General features: G+C 42.3%; 1 protein-coding gene across 1 annotated transcript in view; it reads right to left on the minus strand.

Annotated features, from left to right (window-relative positions):
* LOC141132033 (vomeronasal type-2 receptor 26-like) overlaps positions 1-26,212 on the minus strand; it is a 71,574-nt gene that overhangs the window by 23,242 nt on the left and 22,120 nt on the right. Inside the window, exons 2-4 of the mRNA XM_073620031.1 lie at positions 17,342-17,633; positions 5,665-6,456; positions 4,192-4,431 (exon numbers count right to left, since the gene is read on the minus strand). Coding sequence (XP_073476132.1) covers positions 4,192-4,431; positions 5,665-6,456; positions 17,342-17,633 — 1,324 coding nt within the window. The remainder of the gene's footprint in view (positions 1-4,191; positions 4,432-5,664; positions 6,457-17,341; positions 17,634-26,212) is intronic.

The following is a 26,212-nucleotide window of genomic DNA, read 5'->3' on the forward strand; positions in this document are numbered from 1 at the left end:
TCAGTGCCCATCAGTGCCAAATATCGGTGCCCATCAGTGTCACCTATCAGTGTCACCTATCGGTGCTCATCAGTGCCGCCTAGAAGTGTCACCTATAAGTGTCCATCAGTGCCACCTATCAGTACCTCCCCATCAGTGCGCACCAGTGCTGCCTCATCAGTGCCCATTAGTGCTGCCTCATCAATGCCTATCAGTGCCCATCAGGGCAGCCTGTCAGTGCCCGTCAGTGTAGCCTCATCAGCGCACATCAGTGAAGGAAAAAAAATTACCTGTTTGCAAAATTCTATAACAAACTATGAAAACATTTTTTTTTCAAAGTTTTCGGTCTTTTTTTGTTACTTTAGCAAAAAATAAAAATCCCAGCTGTGATTAAATACCACTAAAAGAAAGTTCTATTTGTGTGAAAAAAATTATAAAAATTTTGTTTGGGTACAGTGTTGCATGACCGCGCAATTGTCATTCAAAGTGCAACAGCTCTAAAAGCTGAAAATTGGCCTGGGCAGGAAGGGGGTTTAAGTGCCCGGTAGGCAAGTGGTTAAAATTGCGCATGCCCTGTGCAACAGCGTCAAATAGCGTGAATATTACTATCTATAGGCAACTATTTAAAAACCTTTACAGGTTACCACTTTAAATTTACAGATGAGGTCTGGTGCTGGAATTACTGCCTATGATTTGACGGTTGCGGTGATACCACGCATGTGTGTGCTATCGCTGTTTGTGTGCGCGTGGGACCGACGCATGTGTTTGCCTTTGAGTGCAAGCATGGGGGTGGCGGGGGGTACTTTATCTTTATTCTATTTTATTTACACTGTTGCTTAATTTTTAATATGCTGTCACAGGGAATGCAAACATCCTTGTGACAGCAATAGGCATTCAATATGTACCATTTATGGAGAGATCTGGAGTCTATAAGACCCCAAATCCCTCCTCTGCACTTACAGTAAAAGTATTCAAAACACCAAGATCTGTGTTTTTGAATGCTTTTAATCTTTTTGAAAATGGCGCTATCGGAAATTATGTCATGTAACCACTTCCGGGTTACTATACCGATGAGCCAATCAAAGGAAATCCCTGCTTGGTCTGGCTGTCTGGCCAGCCTGCTGGTAACGAGGGTCTTCCGGTGGGACAGTAGAGTCCAAGCAAGCTGTGTAAGGTGATGGGGCCGTCCCCTCCCACTGCTTGTAATAACAATTAAGCGGCTAGTTAGCTGCTCCGATTGCTATTACAAGAGAGCCGACCAAAAAAACGGCAGCTGCCAGCATCAAACTGGTACAACCACTTGAAGACCATTGACGTGTCAGGTACGTGACTGGTGGGTAGACATGTGCAATTCATTTTGTTCCGAATTAGTTTTTTAACAAATTTCGACAAATTAGTTAATTCAGAAATATCCGAATTAACAAAAACCCATTTAACAAATTTTTCAGAATATTCATAAATTTGTAAATTTGTAACTTCAAAAGTTTCAAAAATCTGAACTAATAACTAATAATAACTTAACTATTACTAACTATTAAATTATAGGTATTGGAATTATTCTTTCAAATTTGGCTGTTAGTGAACGTAACGAATACGAATGTATCCAAAGTTACGAATCATCCGAAATAATGAATGCCAAATCTAAACGATTGGAGCATAAAAAATTAATAATAATAAATAACAATAATAATGTTTTATTATTATTACTATTATTATTATTTATTATTATTTTTTTCATTCCATTTGTTTAGATGCAGCATTCGTTATTTCAGATAATTCGTAACTTCGGGTAAATTCGTATTCGTTATGTTCACTAACAGACAAATTTGAAAGGAAATTCCAATAACAATAATTTAATAGTTAGTTATTATTAGTTAGTTAGTTATTCTTTCGGATTTTCGGATTTTCTTTCCTATTTTCGGATTTATGAATTTACGAATTTTCAAACTTTTGAATTTACAAATTTTTTAAATTTATGAATTTACTGTATGAAAAAAACAGGTACCTGTAACCCCCACCCCCCTGAAAGGTGCCAAATGTGGCACTGGAGGGGGGAGAAAGATAGGGCCGGGATGGGGGGGGGCAGAAGGAATGGCTGCCCTGGGCACTGTGGTATCATGTGAGGTGGGGAGGGCACCACAAGGGGATAAGATGGGGGTATTTGTGTTGGGAGGGTAGTAGAGGATAAGAATAGGAAGGGAAGTTAGGAGGGGTGAAGGAATGATGATCTGGGGGGATTTGTGTTGGGGTGGGAATGGGGGAAGGGAAAAGCACTTGTGCTAGGAGGGGGAATTTTTGGGTTTGTACTAGAGGAGGTGATATGGTAGAAGGGGAGGGAAATAGTGCTAGGAGGGGATTTTTTGGGGCTAGGGGGTGGATTTGTGCTAGTAGGGATGATTGGGGATGATTTGTGCTAGGATGGGAAATGGGGGGTGGGGGTTTGTGCTGGGGGGGTGGGAGGGGTGGAAAGGTTATGTGCTTGGAGGGGAAGTTTGAGGGGTAGAGGATTTGGGCTAGGAGGGGGGTTTTGGGGGTTTGTGTTAGAAGAGGTGATATGGTAGAGGGAGCGCATGGGGAGTGTGCAAAGGGGAGGACATCTATTGACGGCCTCCCGGCAATGTAGGTCCTTGCTGGAGCCATAATTCGGCTATAGCGCGTATGGGGACAGGTTAATATTGAATATTTGGTCTGCTGTACTCGTTTTTTACAAGATCGGTATATCACGATTGACGAGGGTGCAGCTTATATAGTTGGTGGTGCGCACGATTTGGTGACCTTTTGACGTGAACATTCTTTGGGACGAATATTTACCTTCCGGGTTCAATGTTTTTCACCCATGCGCAGTAGCAACCATTCATTTTTTTCACGGACGAATAACGCGATTAACCTTGCAATTTATCGTTCATACGGCAGAAGTTTTCCAAACTTGCCGTCCGTTTTTTTTTTGCCACAAACACGTCACAACCAATTAACGATTTGTGGCCATTAACTTGGCAAAAAACGAACAAAGTGTTTAACTACTTGCTTACTGGGCACTTAAACCCCCTTCCTGCCCAGACCAATTTTTAGCATTCAGCGCTGTCACTCTTTGAATGACAATTGGGCGGCCATGCTACAGTTTACCCAAATGAAATTTTTATCATTTTTTTCACACAGATAGAGCTTTCTTTTGGTGGTATTTAATTACTGCTTATTTTTTTCTAAATAAAACAAAAAGGGACTGAAATTGAAAAAGAAAAAAAAAAAACTGTTTCATAGTTTGTTATAAAATTTTGAAAACAGGTAATTTTTCTCCTTCACCGATGTGTGCTGATGAGGCTGCACTGATGGGCACTGATAGGTGATACTGATGGGCAGTCATAGGCACTCATAAGGCGGCACTAATGGGCACTGATAGGTTGCACTGATAAGCACTGATGAAGTGGCACTGATAGGTGGCATTGAGAGGTGGCACTAATGGGTAGCACTTATGGTTGGAACTGATGGGCACTGATGGTTGGCACTGATGGGAGGCACTGAAGGGCACTGATAGGTGGCACTGATAAGCAGCACTGATAGGTAGCACTGGTGGGCACTGATGGGCACTGGTACGCACTGGTAGGTGACACTGATAGGCAGCACTGATCTGTGGCACTAATTATTAGACAATGATGGGCATTGATTGGAAGCACTGGTAGGCATTGGTGGGTGGCACTACAGATACTGGTAGGTGGCACTGTGGGCACTGGTAGGTGGCACTGTGGGTACTGGTAGGTGGCACTGGTAGGTGGCACAGTGGGCACTGGCAGGTAACATTGGTCGGCACAGCCACGGCTTTCTGAGTGAGAGACCGATGTACCTCTGACAGGAGCCGGTGATCGGCTTTTTTTTCCCCTCACGCTGACAGCGTGAGGGGAAAAAATACAGATTACCGAGCTTCTGTTTAGATCACGTGATCAGCCATCAAGGGCTGACAGCTGATCACGTGGTAAGGGGCAGGGATCGACCCCTTACTCGGATCTGTGCTTGCTCGGGAGGACGTCCAGGGATGCCCTCCCAGCAATTAAGGCCCGCGCTGTAGCCGTCTTTCGGCTATAGCGTGGGCGCCAAGTAGTTAAATGATGGATTTTTGTCCGATTTTTCGTCGAGTGTATGGCCAGCATTAGTGCCAATCTGTGAATAAAATGTACAAATAAAACAAGACTCTCTATAAATACAGAAATCATTTCTTACAATGGCATTTTTCCATGAGACATTATTAAGTTCAATACTGAAAATATCATCATCATCGTCGTCATCCAAAGTCTTGTTAAAGGCAAGCAATGGCACCGTGACAAATCTGTAGTCGGTCTTGTTTTTGTAAATGATAATATTTGCTAAAATCAACTTGTTGGGGACTTCTGCTTTATCATTGAAGAATATCTCCGCTCCAGTGGAGTCAGAGTGATGAACCCTTCTCATATAGCTGCGCAACTTCAATGGAAAAATTGAGACACAAATGATAAAGTAAAATAAACAGAATATGGAAGTAATCTTTACATAGACATTGGCTTACAATTAGGGGATCCGCAAAATTTTGAGTTTTTGCAAAATCTGGGTAAAAATTAGAACATTTCTACAAAATTTCACCATTGAATGTAGACCTCAGTGTGTTTTGAGTGAGTTTCAATGCGCTTTAAGCTTTTCACTGCCATGTAGACATGTGTCATTTTGTTTTTCGTTTCCGAATTCAACAAATTCATTAATTCGGAAAAATTCAAATTAACGAAAACCCGTTCAACGAATATTTCCGAAATTCAAAAAGTTGGAAATTCAAAAAAATTCGGAAATTTGATAACTCGAAAATCCAAATATCAAAAATTCGGAAATTCGAAGATTCGGAAATTTGGAAATTTGAAATGAGAAGGAAAACCCAAAAATTCAGAAGGATGAAAATAAAAACTAAAATCAGAAAATTGGAAAATTTGAAAGAATGAAAATCTGAAATAACCAACTAATAATAACTATTACTAACTATTAAATTATAGGTATTGGAATTTCCTTTCAAATTTGTGGGATTCCCGGTTCTCTCAGGGGAGAGGAGACAGATCGTGTGTTCATACTAAGTATGAACACCGATCTCTCTCCTACCCTAGTCAGTCCCATCCCCCCTACAGTTAGAACACACACTAGGGAACACAGTTAACCCCTTGATCGCCCCCTAGTGTTAACCCCCTTCCCTGCCAGTGACATTTACACAGTAATCAGTGCATTTTTATAGCACTGATAGCTGTATAATTTTGAATGGTCCCAAAAATGTGTCTAAAGTGTCCAATTTGTAGGCCGCAATATCGCAGTCCCGATAAAAATAGCAGATCACTGCCATTACTAGTAAAAAAAAAAAAATAATAATAATAAAAATGCCATAAATCTATCCCCTATTTTGTAGATGCAAACCAATCAATATACGCTTATTGAGATTTTTTTTACCAAAAATATGTAGAAGAATACATATCGGCCTAAACTGAGGAAAAAAAATTGTTTTTTTGAAAAACAATTGGGATATTTATTATAGCAAAATGTACAAAATATTGTATTTTTTTCAAAAAGTGCAAAAATAGTGCAAAAAATAAAAACCGCAGTGCCATATCGCAAAAAATGGCTTGGTCATTGAGCAGCCAAATCTTCCAGGGGCTGAAGTGGTTAATGTACAGTCTAAAAACTTACTAATCGATGCGATTTATTTGTTACTAGTTTGTCTTTGCTGAGCTTCATTCTGTGCAAGGCCTGAGCCATCACATAAACGGAGGTGTAGGCATAGAAGGGCTTGGAATCCTTGATGTTAGAGAACATTGGGGGGATATGACCTATTCCTGAACAATTTCTCCCAGAAAACATATATATAAATTCTAGGATGATATTTTTGAATGGGTTCAGAGAAAGACAATGGAACACTTGAAGCCAAATGTCCTCGATCATTGGATCATTGGGGCGGGTGGATGGATTTGCACTGTCAATAAACGTATCCAGGTTTGGAATTGTTTTTGATGGTAATATAAAAATTAAACTACAATTAATTATGGAAAAGAAATCAGATTCCATATACTTAGACTTGGTCCATGAGTCATGTATTATCAGAGTTTTATTTTCTATAGTGGCTTTAAATTCATCATACACATACAGATAGTCTAGGGAGAAAAGACCACAAATGATGATGACATCACTACTTGACTTCTTAGCGGTGGTCAGCATCCTCTGTTTATTAATGTGATCCTTATCTGTAAGTTTCATTATAAACTCAATGCAGATGGCGTGCCGACTCATCATTTTACTCAACTCTTGTAATTCTGTGTCCCCACTTCCATCACTTGGTGTGATCATTCCAACCCAATTCCATCCGAAATGCTTCAGACATTTTATAACAGACGTGTAACGGACACGATCATCCTGAATAATTCGGTAAAAAGTTGGATAAACTTGTCTGTTACTGAAAAGGGGGTCAGTGACAAGATAGTTGATCTGAAAGAAAAAAACTTTAAAAAGTTCTAAAGATGTGTTTTTTTGTTAAAATTTGGTATTATATTTTTATATTAGAAATAAAATCATTTTGTCAGAGGACCAATACTCACACAGCTAATACTAATGCTAATGCTAATTCCCGTGGAGCTCATGCTCATGCACGAGCTTGGGTTAAGTATTATGACTAAGGCCTTGTAGGCTGAAACCAAGTGCTCTTTTCTGCGTTTATAAACTGTGTTTTTTCTAATAAAAATGATAATTTTTATGAGTTAACAACTAGACATTTGCAATTTGGACAAATCCGTTAATTCAGATGTTTAACAAATTTTTCAAAATATTCGTAAATTTGTAAATCTGAAAATCCCAAAACCCGAAAATCTGAAAAAATAGCTAACTATTAAATTATAGGTATTGGAATTTCCTTTCAAATTTGGCTGTTAGTGAACGTAACGAATATGAATTTATCCAAAATAACGAATGTCGTATCTAAACGAATGGAACGTAACACATTAATAATAATAAATAACAATAATAATAAAATCTTTTTATTAATATTATTATGTTTTATTAATTTGTTCTGTTCCATTTGTTTAGATGCGGCATTCATTATTTTGGATAATTTATACCTCGGATAAAATCGTTACGTTCACTAATAGCCAAATTTGAAAGGAAATTCCAATACCTATAATTTAATAGTTAGTTATTATTAGTTAGTTATTAATTAGAATTTTCGGATTTCGTTCTTTCTTATTTTCTGATTTTCTTTCTGATTTTCTGATTTTCTAAATTTACGAAATTTTCAAATTGCAATCATAACGAATGACCCAAAAAAAAAAAAAAAATGATTAAGAGGAAAACTAACACATTTTTCGGCAGTGCACATGTCTATTAAAAACTGGTTGTGCGGATCATCCTAATAAATTACCTCTCTCAGATAAACAGACAAGACAGAGAAAATGATTCACCGCTCAGGTAGACCTGCTTCCAGGTGTGTGTTAGTAAATCCTTCAGAGGAGGGGAGTCCCAGGTGCTGGCTAAATGCAAATTGAAGCAAGGTTTGAAACAGGAAAATCTGGATGCCGCACACCGGATAAAGTTGAAAAATCCTCTTTATTGTAAAACTTGGATCATCAAAAATACAGGACAATCAGGCAGATGGTACAGACACAACTGACGCATTTCGCACTCTAATTTGAGCGCTTACTCATATTGTTTTACAATAAAGAAGATTTTTCAACTTTATCCGGTGTGCGGCATCCAGATTTTCCTGTGGATCAGACACCAGTAAGCTCTACTAATATTATGTTGTATGGGTAGATGCACTGGATTTTTTCGTTTGCAGCATGTGAGCTCGGGCTAAGATCTATTGTGCACTGACACCTAGGTGCATCTCTGTGTATGTCCATGTGCATAGACACCAAGCTGCCTATTTACAGGAAAACCTGGAGCAGTGGCGGCTGGTGCTCAAAATTTTTATGGGCGCAAACAAACTGAAAACTACTGAAACCACCCCCCCATCAATTGCGGCCTCACTGTGCCCATCAATTGCAGCCTCACTGTGCCCATCAATTGCAGCCACTTGTGCCCATCAAATGCAGCCACTTGTGCCCAGTATATGCAGCCACTTGTGCCCATCAGATGCAGCCTCTTGTGCCCATCAGATGCAGCCTCTTGTGCCCATCAGATGCAGCCTCTTGTGCCCATCAGACGCAGCCTCTTGTGCCCATCAGACGCAGCCTCTTGTGCCCATCAGACGCAGCCGCTTGTGCCCATCAGATGCAGCCACTTGTGCCCATCAGATGCAGCCACTTGTGCCCATCAGATGCAGCCACTTGTGCCCGTCAGATGCAGCCACTTGTGCCCGTCAGATGCAGCCACTTGTGCCCGTCAGATGCAGCCACTTGTGCCCGTCAAATGCAGCCACTTGTGCCCGTCATATGCAGCCATGTGTGCCCAGTATTTGCAGCCAAATGTGCCCAGTATTTGCAGCCACTTGTGCCAATCAAATGCACCCACTTGTGCCAATCAAATGCACCCACTTGTGCCCATCATATGCAGCCACTTGTGACCATCATATGCAGCCACTTGTACCCATCATATGCATCCACTTTTGCCCATCATATGCATCCACTTGTGCCCATCAAATGCAGCCACTTGTGCCCATCAAATGCCGCCACCTACCCTGGCAATAAACACACACCCCCGGTCAGGGCTCGCAGCTGCTGGCACTTGCACACCCCCCCTCGGGGCTTGCAGCTCTAGACCCCCACCCCCACGGGAGGTCTGGCACTTGCCTGAAGACTCGCATCCTCTGTGTCTCCATCCACTCTCCTCCACCATTGGGCAGCAGCAGCGGCGGAGATACCCGCTCCTCTCATGCTTTCTCCACTTGGCATCCAATAGGTTTGTCTGGCGCTTTGGCCAATCAGGATTGGCGGGGAGGCACTGTAGTGTGAAGATATTGAAAACTGATTCGCTATGGTCACACAATTGGGTGGGATCAGGACGCACTCTCTGCGCCTTGAGCCCACCCTTTTTTGAAGCCGATTAGAGCCTCTGGCTCTAATCACATGCTTAAAAAAAAAACCCCTCCCACCCCCGCCATAGGAATCCATGTGTCTGACATCCTGAAAGGTGATGGGCGCATAGATAGGGAGGCGGCGTCAGGGAAAGGGTGGGCAGCGCCTGTGCGCCATCAATGCACGGGCCACCACTGCCCTGGAGTATGCTATTTGCTGGATGTTTTTCAGCTTTTCAGTGTCTTGTGTTCCTGTTTTTGCTGACTGGTCTTCTGTTGCTGACCCAGCTCGTTCCTGACCTTGATCTGTGGATTCTGGATACCGATCTTGCCTTCCTTCTGACTATTCTCTACCTGCTTCCCTGCTACTGACCTTGCTCTGCCTGCCTCCCTGCTACTGATCTCAGCCTGCTACTGAACATTGCTCTACCTGCCTCCCTGGTACAGGCCTCGGCCTGCTACTGACCTTGCTCTGCCTCCCTCCCCGGTACTGATCTCGGCCTGCTACTGACCTTGCTCTGCTTGCCTCTCTCTCTCCGGTATTGGCCTGAGCTCAGTTGCCTCAGCTCTAGTCTCACAGATTCTCGCAGTCTCCCAGACTCTTTCAGCTAGTTCAACTCTCTTGATTCAATTGCCTGGAACCTCTCCCTCATAGGGAGCTGTCTCAAGGATCTTGCCTTGGTCTCCAAACAGGAGTCAACCTCCCTCCTGGCTGCAGCAACTGCAACTCAAACTGCTCTGAGTGATGCTCAGATCTGCCTCATAATGACTATGTACAGTGTGTATGTGTGTGTGTGTGTATATATATATAATCTCACAAAAGTGAGTACACCCCTCGCATTTTTGTAAATATCTTATTATATATTTTTATATTTTTTATGTGACAACTCTGAAGAAATTACACTTTGCTACAATGTAAAGTAGTGAGTGTACAGCTTGTATAACAGTGTAAATTGTAAATTTTCTGTCCCCTCAAAATAACTCACACATAGCCATTAATGTCTAAACCACTGGCAACACAAGTGAGTACACCCCTAAGTGAAAATGTCCAAATTGGGCCCAATTAAGCATTTTCCCTCCCCGGTGTCATGTGACTCGTTAGTGTTACAAGGTCTCAGGTGTGAATGGGGAGCAGGTGTGTTAAATTTGGTGTTATTGCTCTCACTCTCTCATACTGGTCACTGGAAGTTCAACATGGCACCTCATGGCAAAGAATTTTCTGGATCTGAAGAAAATAATTGTTGCTCTACATAAAGATGGTGTAGGCTATAAGAAGATTGCCAAGACCCAGTAACTGAGCTGTAGCACGGTGGCAAGACCATACAGTGGTTTACCAGGACAGGTTCCACTCAGAACAGGCCTCACCATGGTCGACCAAAGAAGTTGAGTGCACGTGCTCAGCGTCATATCCAGAGGTTATCTTTGGGAATTATACGTATGAGTGCTGCCAGTATTGCTGCAGAGGTTGAAGGGGTGGGGGGTCAGCCTGTCAGTGCTCAGACCATACGCACACTGCATCAAATCTTTAGAAGCCTCTTCTAAAGACAATGCACAAGAAAGCCTGCAAACAGTTTGCTGAAGACAAGCAGACTAAGGACATGGATTATTAGAACCATGTCCTGTGGTCTGATGAGACCAAGATAAACGTATTTGGTTCAGATGGTGTCAAGCGTGTGTGGCAGCAACCAGGTGAGGAGTACAAAGACAAGTGTATCTTGCCTAGTCAAGCATGATGATGGGAGTGTCATGGTCTGGGGCTGCATGAGTGCTGCCAGCACTGGGGAGCTACAGTTCATTGAGAGAACTATGAATGCCAACATGTACTTTGACATACTGAAGCAGAGCATGATCCCTCCCTTTGGAGACTGGGCCGCAGCGCAGTATTCCAACATGATAATGACCCCAAACACACCTCCAAGGTGATGGACTGGCTAAGCATGTTTCCAGACCTAAACTCTATTGTGCATCTGTGGGGCATCCTCAAACAGGAGGTGGAGGAACGCAAAGTCTCTAACATCCACCAGCTCTGTGATGTCATCATGGAGGAGTGGAAGAGGACTTCAGTGGCAACCTGTGAAACTCTAGTGAACTCCATGCCCAAGAGGGTTAGAGCAGTGCTGTAAAATAATGGTGGCCACACAAAATATTAACACTTTGGGCCCAATTTGGACATTTTCACTTAGGGGTATACTCTTTTGTTGATTGTGTTGAGTTATTTTGTGGGGACAGCAAATTTACACTGTTATACAAGCTGTATACTCACTACTTAACCAGTTCCCTACCGCCGTATAGTAAAATGATGGCGGCAGGAACCCTTTCTCCCTCCGGGTGGGCATCATATGACGTCCTCGGCTTCCCGGCATTGTGGAGAGCACTCGCCCCATCACTGGGCGCGATGTCCGCAAGGCACCCGCGATTGCTCATCACAGAGCAGGGACGTGGATCTGTGTGTGTAAACACACAGATCCATGTCCTGTCAGGGGAGAGGAGAACTGATCGTATGTTCCTTGTACAGAGGTACACCGATCGGTCTCCTCCCCTCATCAGTCCCCACCCCACAATTAGAATCACTCCCTAGGACACACATTTAACCCCTTCAGCGCCCCCTAGTGTTAACCCCTTCCCTGTCAGTGACATTCATACAGTAATCAGTGCATTTTTATAGCACCGATCCCTTTATAAATGTCAATGGTCCCAAAATAGTGTCAAAAGTGTCCGATCTGTCCACTGCAATGTCACAGTCATGATAAAAAACACAGATCGCCGCCATTAGTAGTAAAAAAAAAAAATGTATTAAAATGACAAATCTATCCCCTATTTTGTAGACCCTATAACTTTTGCGCAAACCAATCAATATACGCGTTTTGGGATTTTTTTTTTACCAAAAATATGTAGAAGAATACATATCAGCCTAAACTGAGGAAAAAAATTGTATTAAGGAGTATTACACTATGGCCAGTTTCTTTTTATCTACATGCTTGTGAGACGAGAGTTTGGGGTCCTTGCCATATCCTCCTAGCCATGCTGTATGCAGTCAAACTACACCAGCTGGATTTCTCACACCAGGACGAAATACAGGCTGGTTTTGCTTGCCTTGCTGTAAGCGCAATATTTGTGTGGTGGCGGATCACTGAGTGTGGTGTCTCTCTCATCTCCACCGCTGAGTTTGGTTGTGTCTACTCAAGGGTTTCTTTCTTGCTGTATTTTAATTTACTTATGTAAGTTTTCTACCTTCTTCTATCAAACCATCTTGCCAGCATTACACTATGGCCAGTTTCTTTTTATTTACATGCCTGTGAGACGGAAGTGTGGGGTCCTTGCTATATCCTCCTAGCCATGCTGTATGCAGTCAAAGTACACCAGCTGAATTTCCCCTACCAGGACGTAGTATAGGCTGTTTTCTGCTTGCCTTGTGGTAAGCGCAATATTTGTGTGGTGACAGATCACTGAGTGTGGTGTCTCTCTCATCTTTATCACCGAGTTTGGTTGTGTCTACTCAAGGGTTTCTCTCTTGGACTGATTTTGGTTAATCATTTTATATAAGGATTCCAATCCACTACACATGGACATTACTTTTTGATTTATAGATATATGTATGGACTTATGTATATTTCTTTGATTATTGCAATGTTCTACACACACACACATGTATTTTTTAACAAGTTTTCAAGAATACTTCACATGTCTCACTAATATTTAGCGCGGTTATTTCTTTTTTCTGTTTGGTATTTTGGTGCACATCTCACTGTTTAACTGCTGCTTTTTGGGGGTATATTATCTAGTGATGTATATAAATTATTGCGGCGCTGAAAAGTTCAAAAATGAAATTGAAGAGTGGGAGGAATCCAATCACCAAATATATTGTGCAGATGTAGAAAGAGTCACTCGTCACCACGTGGTAATGTAGTCTGCTTACCAGAAGGTATTAAGGATTAGGCATAGATGATAAATACTCAAAAGCATCCAGCAAATCCAGCCCACTGGAACCCCTCGTCAGACCACAACATCTGTGGGATTTCCTTCACATATAAACTTCTCCCAATGGTCACTTCAGAATTAGGCATTCAGGCATGTAGTCATCATATATCCGAGAAAAGAAAATGAAGGACCCATAGTGAAGCCCGTAATGATAGATAAAAAACGTTTATTGTAGTAACTTACAGTTGAAGCCTAAAACAGCATGCATCAAGGATAGGCACAAACGGCTGCAGCAATCAGCGTACGGATGTCAGCCTGCCTGACATGTTTCATCATAACAGATGTCTTCAGAGGCATGGCTACAGCTACAACCGCACGCTATATATATGGTATGGTTAGTGGGTGGATCAGAGGGGATATGATCAAACTCATCACTAACAGCTGGGTAAGATGTGTGTCTCGTGTAGCGGACAATCAGAAAAAAGAGAGGATAGGAACAAAAAGAGGATAGCAACAGATGACACAGTGCCACCTCATTGGTTAACCTATCTCTCAGTGAGCAGAAAAATTGAAAAAATGGCAGATAAGCATGAACAGGCGACGAGAAAAAAACGCCGGCTGTGCGGCCCGCCTCAGGGACACGAAAAAGACTAAAAATGTATTTTTAATTGATCAGACAAAAACCTGATATCATATAACTCAATATATAAATTAAAAAATGGAAAGGAATTAACACCCGCACAGATAGGCTATGGAATTAACGCCTGTCATGCAGTATAGATCAAAGCCATAGAAAAAAACGCTAGACTTTGTATAACAAATCAGTGCCTGCATGGAAGAAAAACACTAACAAACCAGCGCCTCACATGCAACTAAGCAATAAACATTGTAAATGCGATTAATCGCACATATTTCAATAAAAATTGTAAATGGGATTAATCGCACACAATTCAATAAAAATTGTAAATGCGATTAATCGCACACAATTCAACAAAAATACATGCATGCAATATACATCAATACATGTGTTAAAATCAATACAGATGATTGTAAACATCATTTAAAAAAATATTATTTTTTAAAAAAACTGACCTAGACACAAGATTTGCAAATAGATAAAGGAGAGAAAACAAGAAATAAATAAATAAAACGAGTAAAGGAGTGTATTGATGCTAACTGTTATTAATGAAGCTATTAACATCCCACTCTACGTTTAACCCATATGGCGTATAGCATTTGAGGGTGTGTATCCATCGAGTTTCTAACCTCGAGATTTCTCTCTTGGTGTAACTACCTCTCCAATGGGGTGTGAAGCGATCGATGGCGGTAATCAGAGTCCCTACTGGATTTTTGTTATGACATTCTAAATAGTGACGTGAGACCGTGTGCTTAGGAAAACCTTTCTTTATGTTTTTTATATGTTCCTTTATTCGCACGTTCATGGCTCTCATAGTGCGGCCTACATACTGTAGACCGCATGGACAAGTCAATAAGTACACAACATTTTTTGAGGTGCAGGTGATGAAAGTATCTATATCATAGACCTTTGTGGTGGAATTAGATTTAAATTGACAAATTTTCCTATTTTTATCGCCATTTATGCGACACACTTTACATTTGCGACATGGGAAAAAACCTTTTGAGTTCTGAAAGAAGGGGACCCTATTGGGGGCATCAAGAACATTAGGGGCAACCTGCAGCTTTAGGGGGGGTACTCCCCTATAGATAACTTGTGGGCGTTCAGGTAAGGATGGGCCCAACACTTTATCATTTTTTAACGCGGCCCAATGTTTTCTAAGAATTTTCTTTATATCATAATGTTGTCGAGAATAGGTGGTCACTAAAGAGAACTCATGAATGTTATTATTCTTAGTGATTCTATCTGTGCCCTTTATCATATTGGCCCTATCCAGGCACGCAACCTCATTTATGGTTTTGTCCAAGTCTGCACCAGAGTACCCCTTCTCCACAAATTTGGTTTTTAAGTCAGAGGCCTGCATCAAAAAATCGTGTTTAAAGGTACAATTACGCCTTAGGCGAATAAACTGGCTTTTAGGAACCGCTTTTAACCAGGAGGGATGGTCGCAAATGTAAAGTGTGTCGCATAAATGGCGATAAAAATAGGAAAATTTGTCAATTTAAATCTAACTCCACCACAAAGGTCTATGATATAGATACTTTCATCACCTGCACCTCAAAAAATGTTGTGTACTTATTGACTTGTCCATGCGGTCTACAGTATGTAGGCCGCACTATGAGAGCCATGAACGTGCGAATAAAGGAACATATAAAAAACATAAAGAAAGGTTTTCCTAAGCACACGGTCTCACGTCACTATTTAGAATGTCATAACAAAAATCCAGTAGGGACTCTGATTACCGCCATCGATCGTTTCACACCCCATTGGAGAGGTAGTTACACCAAGAGAGAAATCTCGAGGCTAGAAACTCGATGGATACACACCCTCAAATGCTATACGCCATATGGGTTAAACGTAGAGTGGGATGTTAATAGCTTCATTAATAACAGTTAGCATCAATACTCGTTTTATTTATTTATTTTTTGTTTTCTCTCCTTTATCTATTTGCAAATCTTGTGTCTAGGTCAGTTTTTTTTAAAAATAATATTTTTTTAAATGATGTTTACAATCATCTGTATTGATTTTAACACATGTATTGATGTATATTGCATGCATGTATTTTTGTTGAATTGTGTGCGATTAATCGCATTTACACTTTTTATTAAATTATGTGCGATTAATCGCATTTACAATTTTTATTGAAATATGTGTGATTAATCGCATTTACAATGTTTATTGCTTAGTTGCATGTGAGGCGCTGGTTTGTTAGTGTTTTTCTTCCATGCAGGCACTGATTTGTTATACAAAGTCTAGTGTTTTTTTCTATGCCTTTGATCTATACTGCATGACAGGCGTTAATTCCATAGCCTATCTGTGCGGGTGTTAATTCCTTTCCATTTTTTAATTTATATATTGAGTTATATGATATCAGGTTTTTGTCTGATCAATTAAAAATACATTTTTAGTCTTTTTCGTGTCCCTGAGGCGGGCCGCACAGCCGGCGTTTTTTTCTCGTCGCCTGTTCATGCTTATCTGCCATTTTTTCAATTTTTCTGCTCACTGAGAGATAGGTTAACCAATGAGGTGGCACTGTGTCATCTGTTGCTATCCTCTTTTTGTTCCTATCCTCTCTTTTTTCTGATTGTCTGCTACACGAGACACACATCTTACCCAGCTGTTAGTGATGAGTTTGATCATATCCCCTCTGATCCACCCACTAACCATACCATATATATATAGCGTGCGGTTGTAGCTGTAGCCATGCCTCTGAAGACATCTGTTATGATGAAACATGTCAGGCAGGCTGACATCCGTACGCTGATTGCTGCAGCCGTTTGTGCCTATCCTTGATGCATGCTGTTTTAAGCTTCAACTGTAAGTTACTACAATAAACGTTTTTTTATCTATCATTATGGGCTTCACTATGGGTCCTTCATTTTCTTTTCTCGGATATATGATGACTACATGCCTGAATGCCTAATTCTGAAGTGACCATTGGGAGAAGTTTATATGTGAAGGAAACCTCACAGATGTTGTGGTCTGATGAGGGGTTCCAGTGGGCTGGATTTGCTGGATGCTTTTGAGTATTTATCATCTATGCCTAATCCTTAATACCTTCTGGTAAGAAGACTACATTACCACGTGGTGACGAGTGACTCTTTCTACATCTGCACAATATATTTGGTGATTGGATTCCTCCCACTCTTCAATTTCATTTTTGAACTTTTCAGCGCCGCAATAATTTATATGCATGTGACTTTTTGTTTGTTATCTACGAACTTTGCTGGCCGCTTGCTTTTTTCAGTTCAGCGCGAATTTTTACTTGTTTTTGCCATTATTATCTAGTGGTAGCGCAGTATATTTTTTTTTGTTTTTTATATTTATTATAGCAAAAAGTAATAAATATCGTGTTTTTTTTCAAAATTGTCACTATTTTTTTTGTTTATAGCACAAAAAATGAAAAACGCAGAGATGATCAAATACTACCAAAATAAAGCTCTATTTGTGGGGAAAAAAACGATCAAAATTGAATTTGGGTACAATGTTGCATGAGCGCGCAATTGTCATTCAAAGTGTGACAGCGCTGAAAGCTGAAAATTGGCCTGGGCAGGAAGGGGGTGAAAATGCCCTGTATTGAAGTGGTTAACATTGTAGCAAAGTGTCATTTATTCAGTATTGTCACATGAAAAGATATAATATATTTACAAAAATGTGAAGGGTGTACTCACTTTTGTGAGATACTGTGTGTGTGTGTGTAAATATATACAGTCCTGGGGGGAGAACCTTTAGGGGAACAGGGAAGCCATTGTAGAGGGGGGGGGGGGGGGGACCAGGAGATGGGCTTTGATACATTTGGAGCAATCACTTACCTGCATATATTGAAAGAGACTGAGTAACTGTGCCATTGCATGAGTTGTATGAAAACTAGTGTCTCCAATAAAACCAGCCACTTCCCTGTGCCCCCTACAGGAATAGTTAGGAACCTCCTTCCTTTCTCCAGACAATATCTGTAGGGCATATCCCAAGGCAAATTTTGGATCTCCACACGTATTAAAGATATGATAACCCAGAGTAACATTAGGCAGAAGATCGATGTCTTTATTAATCTCATCAACAGCAAATATCAATGCCAAAATGCTTCTGTACTCCTCAATGTTAATACTATGAACAAAGTATATGGAAAAAATAAAAATGTAAAACACATGTAATGAAAAATAACCTACCAAAAAGGAAATAGAACTAATGATAAAAGTCAACAGTGTGAGGGTAATCCATACTATAGATAACTGATGGTTTAGTAGTTTTTTAATGAACAGTGTGGCCATCAGAGGTTTGTGTGCAGAGTAAAGATAAAGTTCAGGTTTGTTCTTTATGATGGCTCCCCACTGCCCGTTCTCCATGAGCAAGGGATTGGTTGTTTAACAGCCCTACTTGAATTTGAGCTTGTGTAATGGCATAGGCCCTGGATTTTAGGGGTGACACTGGTTTCTTTTCCTTTCCCTACCCATCCACAGCCATTGTTGACTTTCTCCATCCTAAAGAAGGCATCTGCATTCCTTTTTTTACACCAATAATTTCTTGGGTGTAATAGCTAGTTCTGAACATGCTGGCCCCTGTATGACACCGCTTGGGCCCAGTATGTGCAGGAGAATGGGAGGTATGACAGCGTCCAGTATGAGCAGGACAGGAGAACGGTAAGTATGATAGGGTCCAGTATGTGCAGGACAGGAAAACAGTAGGTTTGACAAGGCCCAGTATCATAGTTGCCAACAGTCCTGGTTTGCCCGGGACATTCACAGAAATCAGTCCGATGTCCCAGTCTGAGCATGTCCTGGGCAAAATCCCAAAAAGCCCCATCTGTCCCGAAATTTTGGCACTGCCATCAAGTCAGTAAAGTCACAACAGCCTTCACATGCGGCACACCCAGATCCCTCCCCCAACCTATTCCGGCTCCCCCAGCAGCAAACGCAGGTGGAGCCTGCCTCGCAGTGTGATTGCGTGTGAGAAAGGAGTAGGCTGTGGCAACACAGAGAGAGCGGACCCGACCAGAGGTAAAATAGTGCTAACTCCAACTGTGGCTGGGAACGGGGCCTGGTGGGAGAGTTAGAGGAGCCTGGGTTGAGGAAAGAGTGGGGAGTCAGGGGATGAGAGCATTCCAAATACCACTGGCCTCAACCACCATTGCCATTTTAATCAATCAAGCACAGAGAGAACAGGGATCAAATTTTTTATGACTGGTCCAAATGATGGTACCAATGGGGGGTCAGGAGAGAACAGTATAGTACAGGGGGCCAGGAGACAACAGTAATGGGGCCCAGAAGAGAACAGTAATGGGGGGCCAGGAGGGAATGGTATAGGGGGCCAGGAGAGAACAGTAATAGGGGGCCATGATTTGACAGTATCGGGGGTACAGGAGGGAACAGTATAGGGGGACCAGGAGAGAACAGTAATGGGGAGCCAGGAGAGAACAGTAATAGGGGACCAGGAGGAAACAGTAATGGGGGACCAGGAGGAAACAGTAATGGGGGGCCAGGAGGAAACAGTAATGGGGGGCCAGGAGGAAACAGTAATGGGGGGCCAGGAGAGAACAGTAATGGGGGGCCAGGAGAGAACAGTAATGGGGAGCCAGGAGAGAACAGTAATGGGGAGCCAGGAGAGAACAGTAATGGGGGGACCAGGAGAGAGCAGTAATGGGGGGCCAGAAGAGAACAACAATAGTGGGCCAGGAGGGAACAGTATAGCACAGGGGATGGGGAGGGAACAGTATAGCACAGGGGGCCAGGAGAGAACAGTATAGGAGGACCAAGAGGGAACAGTATAGCACCGGGACCAGGAGAGAACAGTAATGGGGGCCAGGAGGGAACAGTAATGGGGAGCCAGGAGGGAACAGTATAGGGGGACCAGGGGAGAACAGTAATTGGGGGCCAGGAGAGAATAGAAATAGGGGGTCAGGTGGGAACAGTATAGGGGGACCAGGAGAGAACAGTGATGGGGAGCCAGGAGAGAACAGTAATAGGGGGCAAGGAGTAAACAGTATAGCACAGGGAGCCAAGAAAGAACAGTATAGGGGGACCAGGAGAGAACAGTATAGCACAGGGGGTCAAGAGAGAACAGTATAGGGGGACCAGGAGGGAACAGTATGAGTGAATGAATGAATGAGTGACTTGTATAGCGCTACCAATGAGAACTGAATCGCCACAGGGCGCTTTTTTGCTGCCGGTGTCCATCTGCAGTATAGCACGGTCCTTTTGCCCCATGGGGTCCTGACGCGCTTGCAACACATACACATACAACATACATTTGGCCAATTTTTCGACAGGATCTAATTAACCTACCAGCATGTCTTTGGAGTGTGGGAGGAAACCGGAGTACCCGGAGGCACAGGGAGAACATGCAAACTCCAGGCAGCACAATATAGCACAGGGGACCAGAAGAGAACAGTATAGGGGGACCAAGAGGGAACAGTATGGAACCCTAGTTGAGAAACACTGATTTAAGTAATCTCAGACACCAACCAAACCCCCTTTAAGCCACACCCAATAGTTTAGTGTAATTTTTTAACCATGCCCACTTTTTGCCGCTGTTCTCTCATTCCTGCTAAACCACACCCAAAATGAATGCTTCCTCTAATTAAAATCATACTCTGCCTAAACACAAAAAAGTGTCCCTAAAAATGTTTTGACAATGTTGGCAACTATGCAGTATGTGCAGGACAGGAGAACAGGAGGTATGACAAGGCCCAGTATGTGCAGGACAGGAGAATGGTAGGTATAAGTAGGGTTGCCATCTCATCCCTTTAAAACGGATCACATATTAATTACACTGGTTCTGGGGCTAATGTAATGCAGGGAAGGCACTAAGTGAATTTAATTACCACCTTAATTATTATTATTATTATCATTATACAGGATTTATATAGCGCCAACAGTTTACACAGCGCTTTACAATATAAAAGGGAGACAATACAGTTATAATACAATAGGATACATGAGGATTAAGAGGGCCCTGCTCAGAAGAGCTTACAATCTAATAGGGTGGGGCAGGTGGTACAAAAGTTGTAACATTAATCAGCCACGGAACCTGTGTAATTAATATGTGTTCCGTTTTAAAGGGATAAAGTGGTAACCTTAGGTATAACAAAGTCCAGTATGGGTGACAAAAAATATTTTGTTATTTTAAATATTTGTGAGATTAAAAAAAATGCTACATGTTACTCCACCAAATTATGAGCTTTTCAGAAAGGCTCAACATTTTCAACCTTTCAAAATACCAGGGGTCAAACCCATGACCTTGTATACATTGGACATGAGCACCAATTATCACATCAGAATAACTCTTGTATGGAGAGAGGGGATGTGGATGTCTATTACATTTTCATGAATATCATTTACACAAAAATTCATAAAAAAGACATAAGTAGTTCTAATTTTATATTATATGCATGGTGAAGGCTATTCGTTAGACTTCTGTTTGGTGAGTTGATGACAACTATGGGGCTTAATCACATTAATCCACTTTTTTAAAGGTTGAACATTGACAGAAGGTTGCCATGCTCAGCGTCTATCTCAAAGCCTGCCCCCATCACTGGAGGAAAGCTTGCAGCTGTGGGTGGCAGTGACCGATCAGAGGTGCAGATCTCCTGATAGAGGGGCAGTGACATACAAAAAAAGAGAACTCCCTTGTCTTTACCCACAGATCTACCTCCTTCTTCTTACAGGTCTCTTCTCCCTTTTCCAGGACTTTCCAAAGACATCTATTGGTAGGTACTGTATGATGTCACAGGGAATAAATGTGCAGATTTCTGCAGATTTTATAAAAAGATAATGATATACACTATATTACCAACAGTATTCAGATGCCTGCCTTTACACAAACTTGAACTTTAATGACATCCCAGTCTTAGTCCGTAGGGTTCACTATTGAGTTGGCCCACCCTTTGCAGCTATAACAGCTTCAACTCTTCTAGGATGGCTGTCCACAAGAAGAGTTATAGGTGCAAAGGGTGAGCCAACTCAATAGTAAACCCTACGGACTAATACTGGGATGCCATTAAAGTTCATGTATGTGTGTAAAGGCAGGCGTCCTAATACTTTTGGTAATATAGTGTGCTTGGGTTAAAAAAATCCTTCATCTTGGAGTTCAGCTTAACCACTTGTCGTCCGCCGCACGACGATATACATCCACAGAGCGGCATGGGCAGGCAAAAGGACATACATATACGTCCTTGCCTTCCCGCGGGTGGGGGGTCCAATCGGACCCCCCCGGTGCCAGCGGCGGTCGCCTTTGGTCTGGCAGCGATCAGAGATGAGGGGGAGGCCATCCGATCGTGGCCCCCCCTCGCGATCGCTCCCAGCCAATGTGATGTCATCTCTCCTCGGCTCGGCAGTTTCCGTTCCGGCGCCGAGGAGAGAAGACTGAAATGTGAGTGCACCAACACAACACATACAGTAGAACATGCCAGGCACACATTACACCCCCCGTTACCCCCCGATCCCCCCCCGGTCACCCACTGATCACCCCTCCCCCCCCCCCGTCACACTGACACCAAGCAGTTTTTTTTTTTTCTGATTACTGCATGGTGTCAGTTTGTGACAGTTACTGTGTTAGGGCAGTAAGTGTTAGCCCCCTTTAGGTCTAGGGTACCCCCCTAACCCCCCCTAATAAAGTTTTAACCCCTTGATCACCCCCTGTCGCCAGTGTCAGTAAGCGATCATTTTTCTGATCGCTGTATTAGTGTCACTGGTGACGCTAGTTAGGGACGTAAATATTTAGGTTCGCCGCATTTTATAGCGACAGGGACCCCCATATACTACCTAATAAATGTTTTAACCCCTTGATTGCCCCCTAGTTAACCCTTTCACCCATAGGTGTGCGCAGCCTATTGCATTAGGGTGTGCACCCCAAAGCTCAAAAATATATGTGTGTGCGTGTGTATATATATATATATATACGGAAGGTGTCAGTAGAGCAGTGAATGGTGTCATAAGGGCAGATATTGGTGGTGTCAGTAGGGCAGTTACAATATTATTTTAATAATTTTTTAACATTTTTTTAGGAGAAAAAAATTGATTTTTTTTTAATTTGGTGAAATATCAGGGGACTATACATTGGAAATATGCACCACACAGGGTGATTAGGGTGTTCCCAGGCACACCTGGCACACCCTGTGCGCACGCCTATGCTTTCACCACTGATCACCGTATAACTGTTACGGGTGACGCTGGTTAGTTCGTTTATTTTTTATAGTGTCAGGGCACCTGCTCTTTATTACCGAATAAAGGTTTAGCCCCCTGATCGCCCGGCGGTGATATGCGTCGCCCCAGGCAGCGTCAGATTAGTGCCAGTACCGCTAACACCCACGCACGCAGCATACGCCTCCCTTAGTGGTATAGTATCTGAACGGATCAATATCTGATCCGATCAGATCTATACTAGCGTCCCCAGCAGTTTAGGGTTCCCAAAAATGCAGTGTTAGCGGGATCAGCCCAGATACCTGCTAGCACCTGCGTTTTGCCCCTCCGCCCGGCCCAGCCCACCCAAGTGCAGTATCAATCGATCACTGTCACTTACAAAACACTAAACCCATAACTGCAGCGTTCGCAGAGTCAGGCCTGATCCCTGCGATCGCTAACAGTTTTTTTGGTAGCATTTTGGTAAACTGGCAAGCACCAGCGGCCTAGTACACCCCGGTCGTAGTCAAACCAGCACTGCAGTAACACTTGGTGACGTGGCGAGTCCCATAAGTGCAGTTCAAGCTGGTGAGGTGGCAAGCACAAGTAGTGTCCCGCTGCCACCAAGAAGACGAACACAGGCCCGTCGTGCCCATAGTGCCCTTCCTGCTGCATTCGCCAATCCTAATTGGGAACCCACCACTTCTGCAGCGCCCGTACTTCCCCCATTCACATCCCCAACCAAATGCAGTCGGCTGCATGAGAGGCATTTTCTTTATGTCCTCCCGAGTACCCCTACCCAACGAACCCCCCAAAAAAGATGTTGTGTCTGCAGCAAGCGTGGATATAGGCGTGACACCCGCTATTATTGTCCCTCCTGTCCTCACAATCCTGGTCTTTGCATTGGTGAATGTTTTGAACGCTACCATACACTACCCTGTTTCCCCGAAAATAAGACCTAGCGTGATTGTCGGTGATGGCTGCAATATAAGCCCAACCCCCCAAATAAGCCCTAGTTAAAGTCCTTGTAGGTCTTCTTTTCAGGGTAGGGCTTATTTTTGGGGAAACAGGGTAGGGCTTATTTGGGGAGTAGGGCTTATATTGCAGCCATCACCGACAATCACGCTAGGTCTTATTTTCAGGGAAACAGGGTAGTTGAGTATTAGCGTAGGGTACAGCATTGCACAGACTAGGCGCACTTTCACAGGGTCTCCCAAGATGCCATCGCATTTTGAGAGACCCGAACCTGGAACCGGTTACAGTTATAAAAGTTAGTTACAAAAAAAAGTGTTAAAAAGTGTAAAAAAAAAAAAATATATATATATATATATATATATATATATATATATATATATATATATATAATTAAAAAAAATAGTTGTCGTTTTATTGTTCTCTCTCTATTGTTCTGCTCTTTTTTACTGTATTCTATTCTGCAATGTTTTATTGTTATTATGTTTTATCATGTTTGCTTTTCAGGTATGCAATTTTTTATACTTTACCGTTTACTGTGTTTTATTGTTAACCATTTTTTTGTCTTCAGGTACGCCATTCACGACTTTGAGTGGTTATACCAGAATGATGCCTGCAGGTTGAGGTATCATCTTGGTATCATTCTTTTCAGCCAGCGGTCGGCTTTCATGTAAAAGCAATCCTAGCGGCTAATTAGCCTCTAGACTGCTTTTACAAGCAGTGGGAGGGAATGCCCCCCCCCACCGTCTTCCGTGTTTTTCTCTGGCTCTCCTGTCTCAACAGGGAACCTGAGAATGCAGCCGGTGATTCAGCCAGCTGACCATAGAGCTGATCAGAGACCAGAGTGGCTCCAAACATCTCTATGGCCTAAGAAACTGGAAGCTACGAGCATTTCATGACTTAGATTTCGCCGGATGTAAACAGCGCCATTGGGAAATTGGGAAAGCATTTTATCACACCAATCTTGGTGTGGTCAGATGCTTTGAGGGCAGAGGAGAGATCTAGGGTCTAATAGACCCCAATTTTTTCAAAAAAGAGCACCTGTCACTACCTATTGCTATCATATGGGATATTTACTTTCCCTGAGATAACAATAAAAATGATTTAAAAAAAAATGAAAGGAACAGTTTAAAAATAAGATAAAAAAGCAAAAAAATAATAAAGAAAAAAAAAAAAAAAAAGCATCCCTGTCGCCCCCTGCTCTCGCGCAAAGACGAACGCAAGCGTCGGTCTGGAGTCAAATGTAAACAGCAATTGCACCATGCATGTGAGGTGTCACCGCAAAAGTCAGATCGAGGGCAGTAATTTTAGCAGTAGACCTCCTGTGTAAATCTAAAGTGGTAACCTGTAAAGGCTTTTAAAGGCTTTTAAAAATGTATTTAGTTTGTCGCCACTGCACGTTTGTGCGCAATTTTAAAGCATGTCATGTTTGGTATCCATGTACTCGGCCTAAGATCATCTTTTTTATTTCATCAAACATTTGGGCAATATATGTGTTTTAGTGCATTAAAATTTAAAAAAGTGTGTTTTTTCCCCAAAAAATGCGTTTGAAAAATCACTGTGCAAATACTGTGTGAAAAAAAAAATGAAACACCCACCATTTTAATCTGTAGGGCATTTGCTTTAAAAAAATATATAATGTTTGGGGGTTCAAAGTAATTTTCTTGCAAAAAAAAATAATTTTTTCATGTAAACAAAAAGTGTCAGAAAGGGCTTTGTCTTCAAGTGGTTAGAAGAGTGGGTGATGTGTGACATAAGCTTCTAAATGTTGGGCATAAAATGCCAGGACAGTTCAAAACCCCCCCAAATGACCCCATTTTGGAAAGTAGACACCCCAAGCTATTTGCTGAGAGTCATGTCGAGTCCATGGAATATTTTATATTGTGACACAAGTTGCGGGAAAGAGACAAATTTTTTTTTTTTTGCACAAAGTTGTCACTAAATGATACATCGCTTAAACATGCCATGGGAATATGCGAAAGTACACCCCAAAATACATTCTGTTGCTTCTCCTGAGTACGGGGATACCACATGTGTGAGACTTTTTGGGAGCCTAGCCGCGTACGGGACCCTGAAAACCAAGCACTGCCTTCAGGCTTTCTAAGGGCGTAAATTTTTGATTTCACTCTTCACTGCCTGTCACAGTTTCGGAGGCCATGGAATGCCCAGGTGGCACAAACCCCCCCAAATGACCCCATTTTGGAAAGTAGACACCCCAAGCTATTTGCTGAGAGGTATAGTGAGTATTTTGCAGACCTCACTTTTTGTCACAAAGTTTTGAAAAAAGAAAAAAAAAAAGTTTTTTTCTTGTCTTTCTTCATTTTTAAAAACAAATGAGAGCTGCAAAATACTCATCATGCCTCTCAGCAAATAGCTTGGGGTGTCTACTTTCCAAAATGGGGTTATTTGGGGGGGTTTTGTGCCACCTGGGCATTCCATGGCCTTCGAAACTGTGATAGGCAGTGAAGAGTGAAATCAAAAATTTACACCCTTAGAAATCCTGAAGGCGGTGATTGGTTTTCGGGGCCCCGTACGCAGCTAGGCTCCCAAAAAGTCCCACACATGTGATATCCCCATACTCATGAGAAGCAGCTAAAT

Source organism: Aquarana catesbeiana, linkage group LG01 (genome assembly GCF_042186555.1).
Source record: "Aquarana catesbeiana isolate 2022-GZ linkage group LG01, ASM4218655v1, whole genome shotgun sequence".
In the NCBI taxonomy this organism is placed as follows: domain Eukaryota; kingdom Metazoa; phylum Chordata; class Amphibia; order Anura; family Ranidae; genus Aquarana; species Aquarana catesbeiana.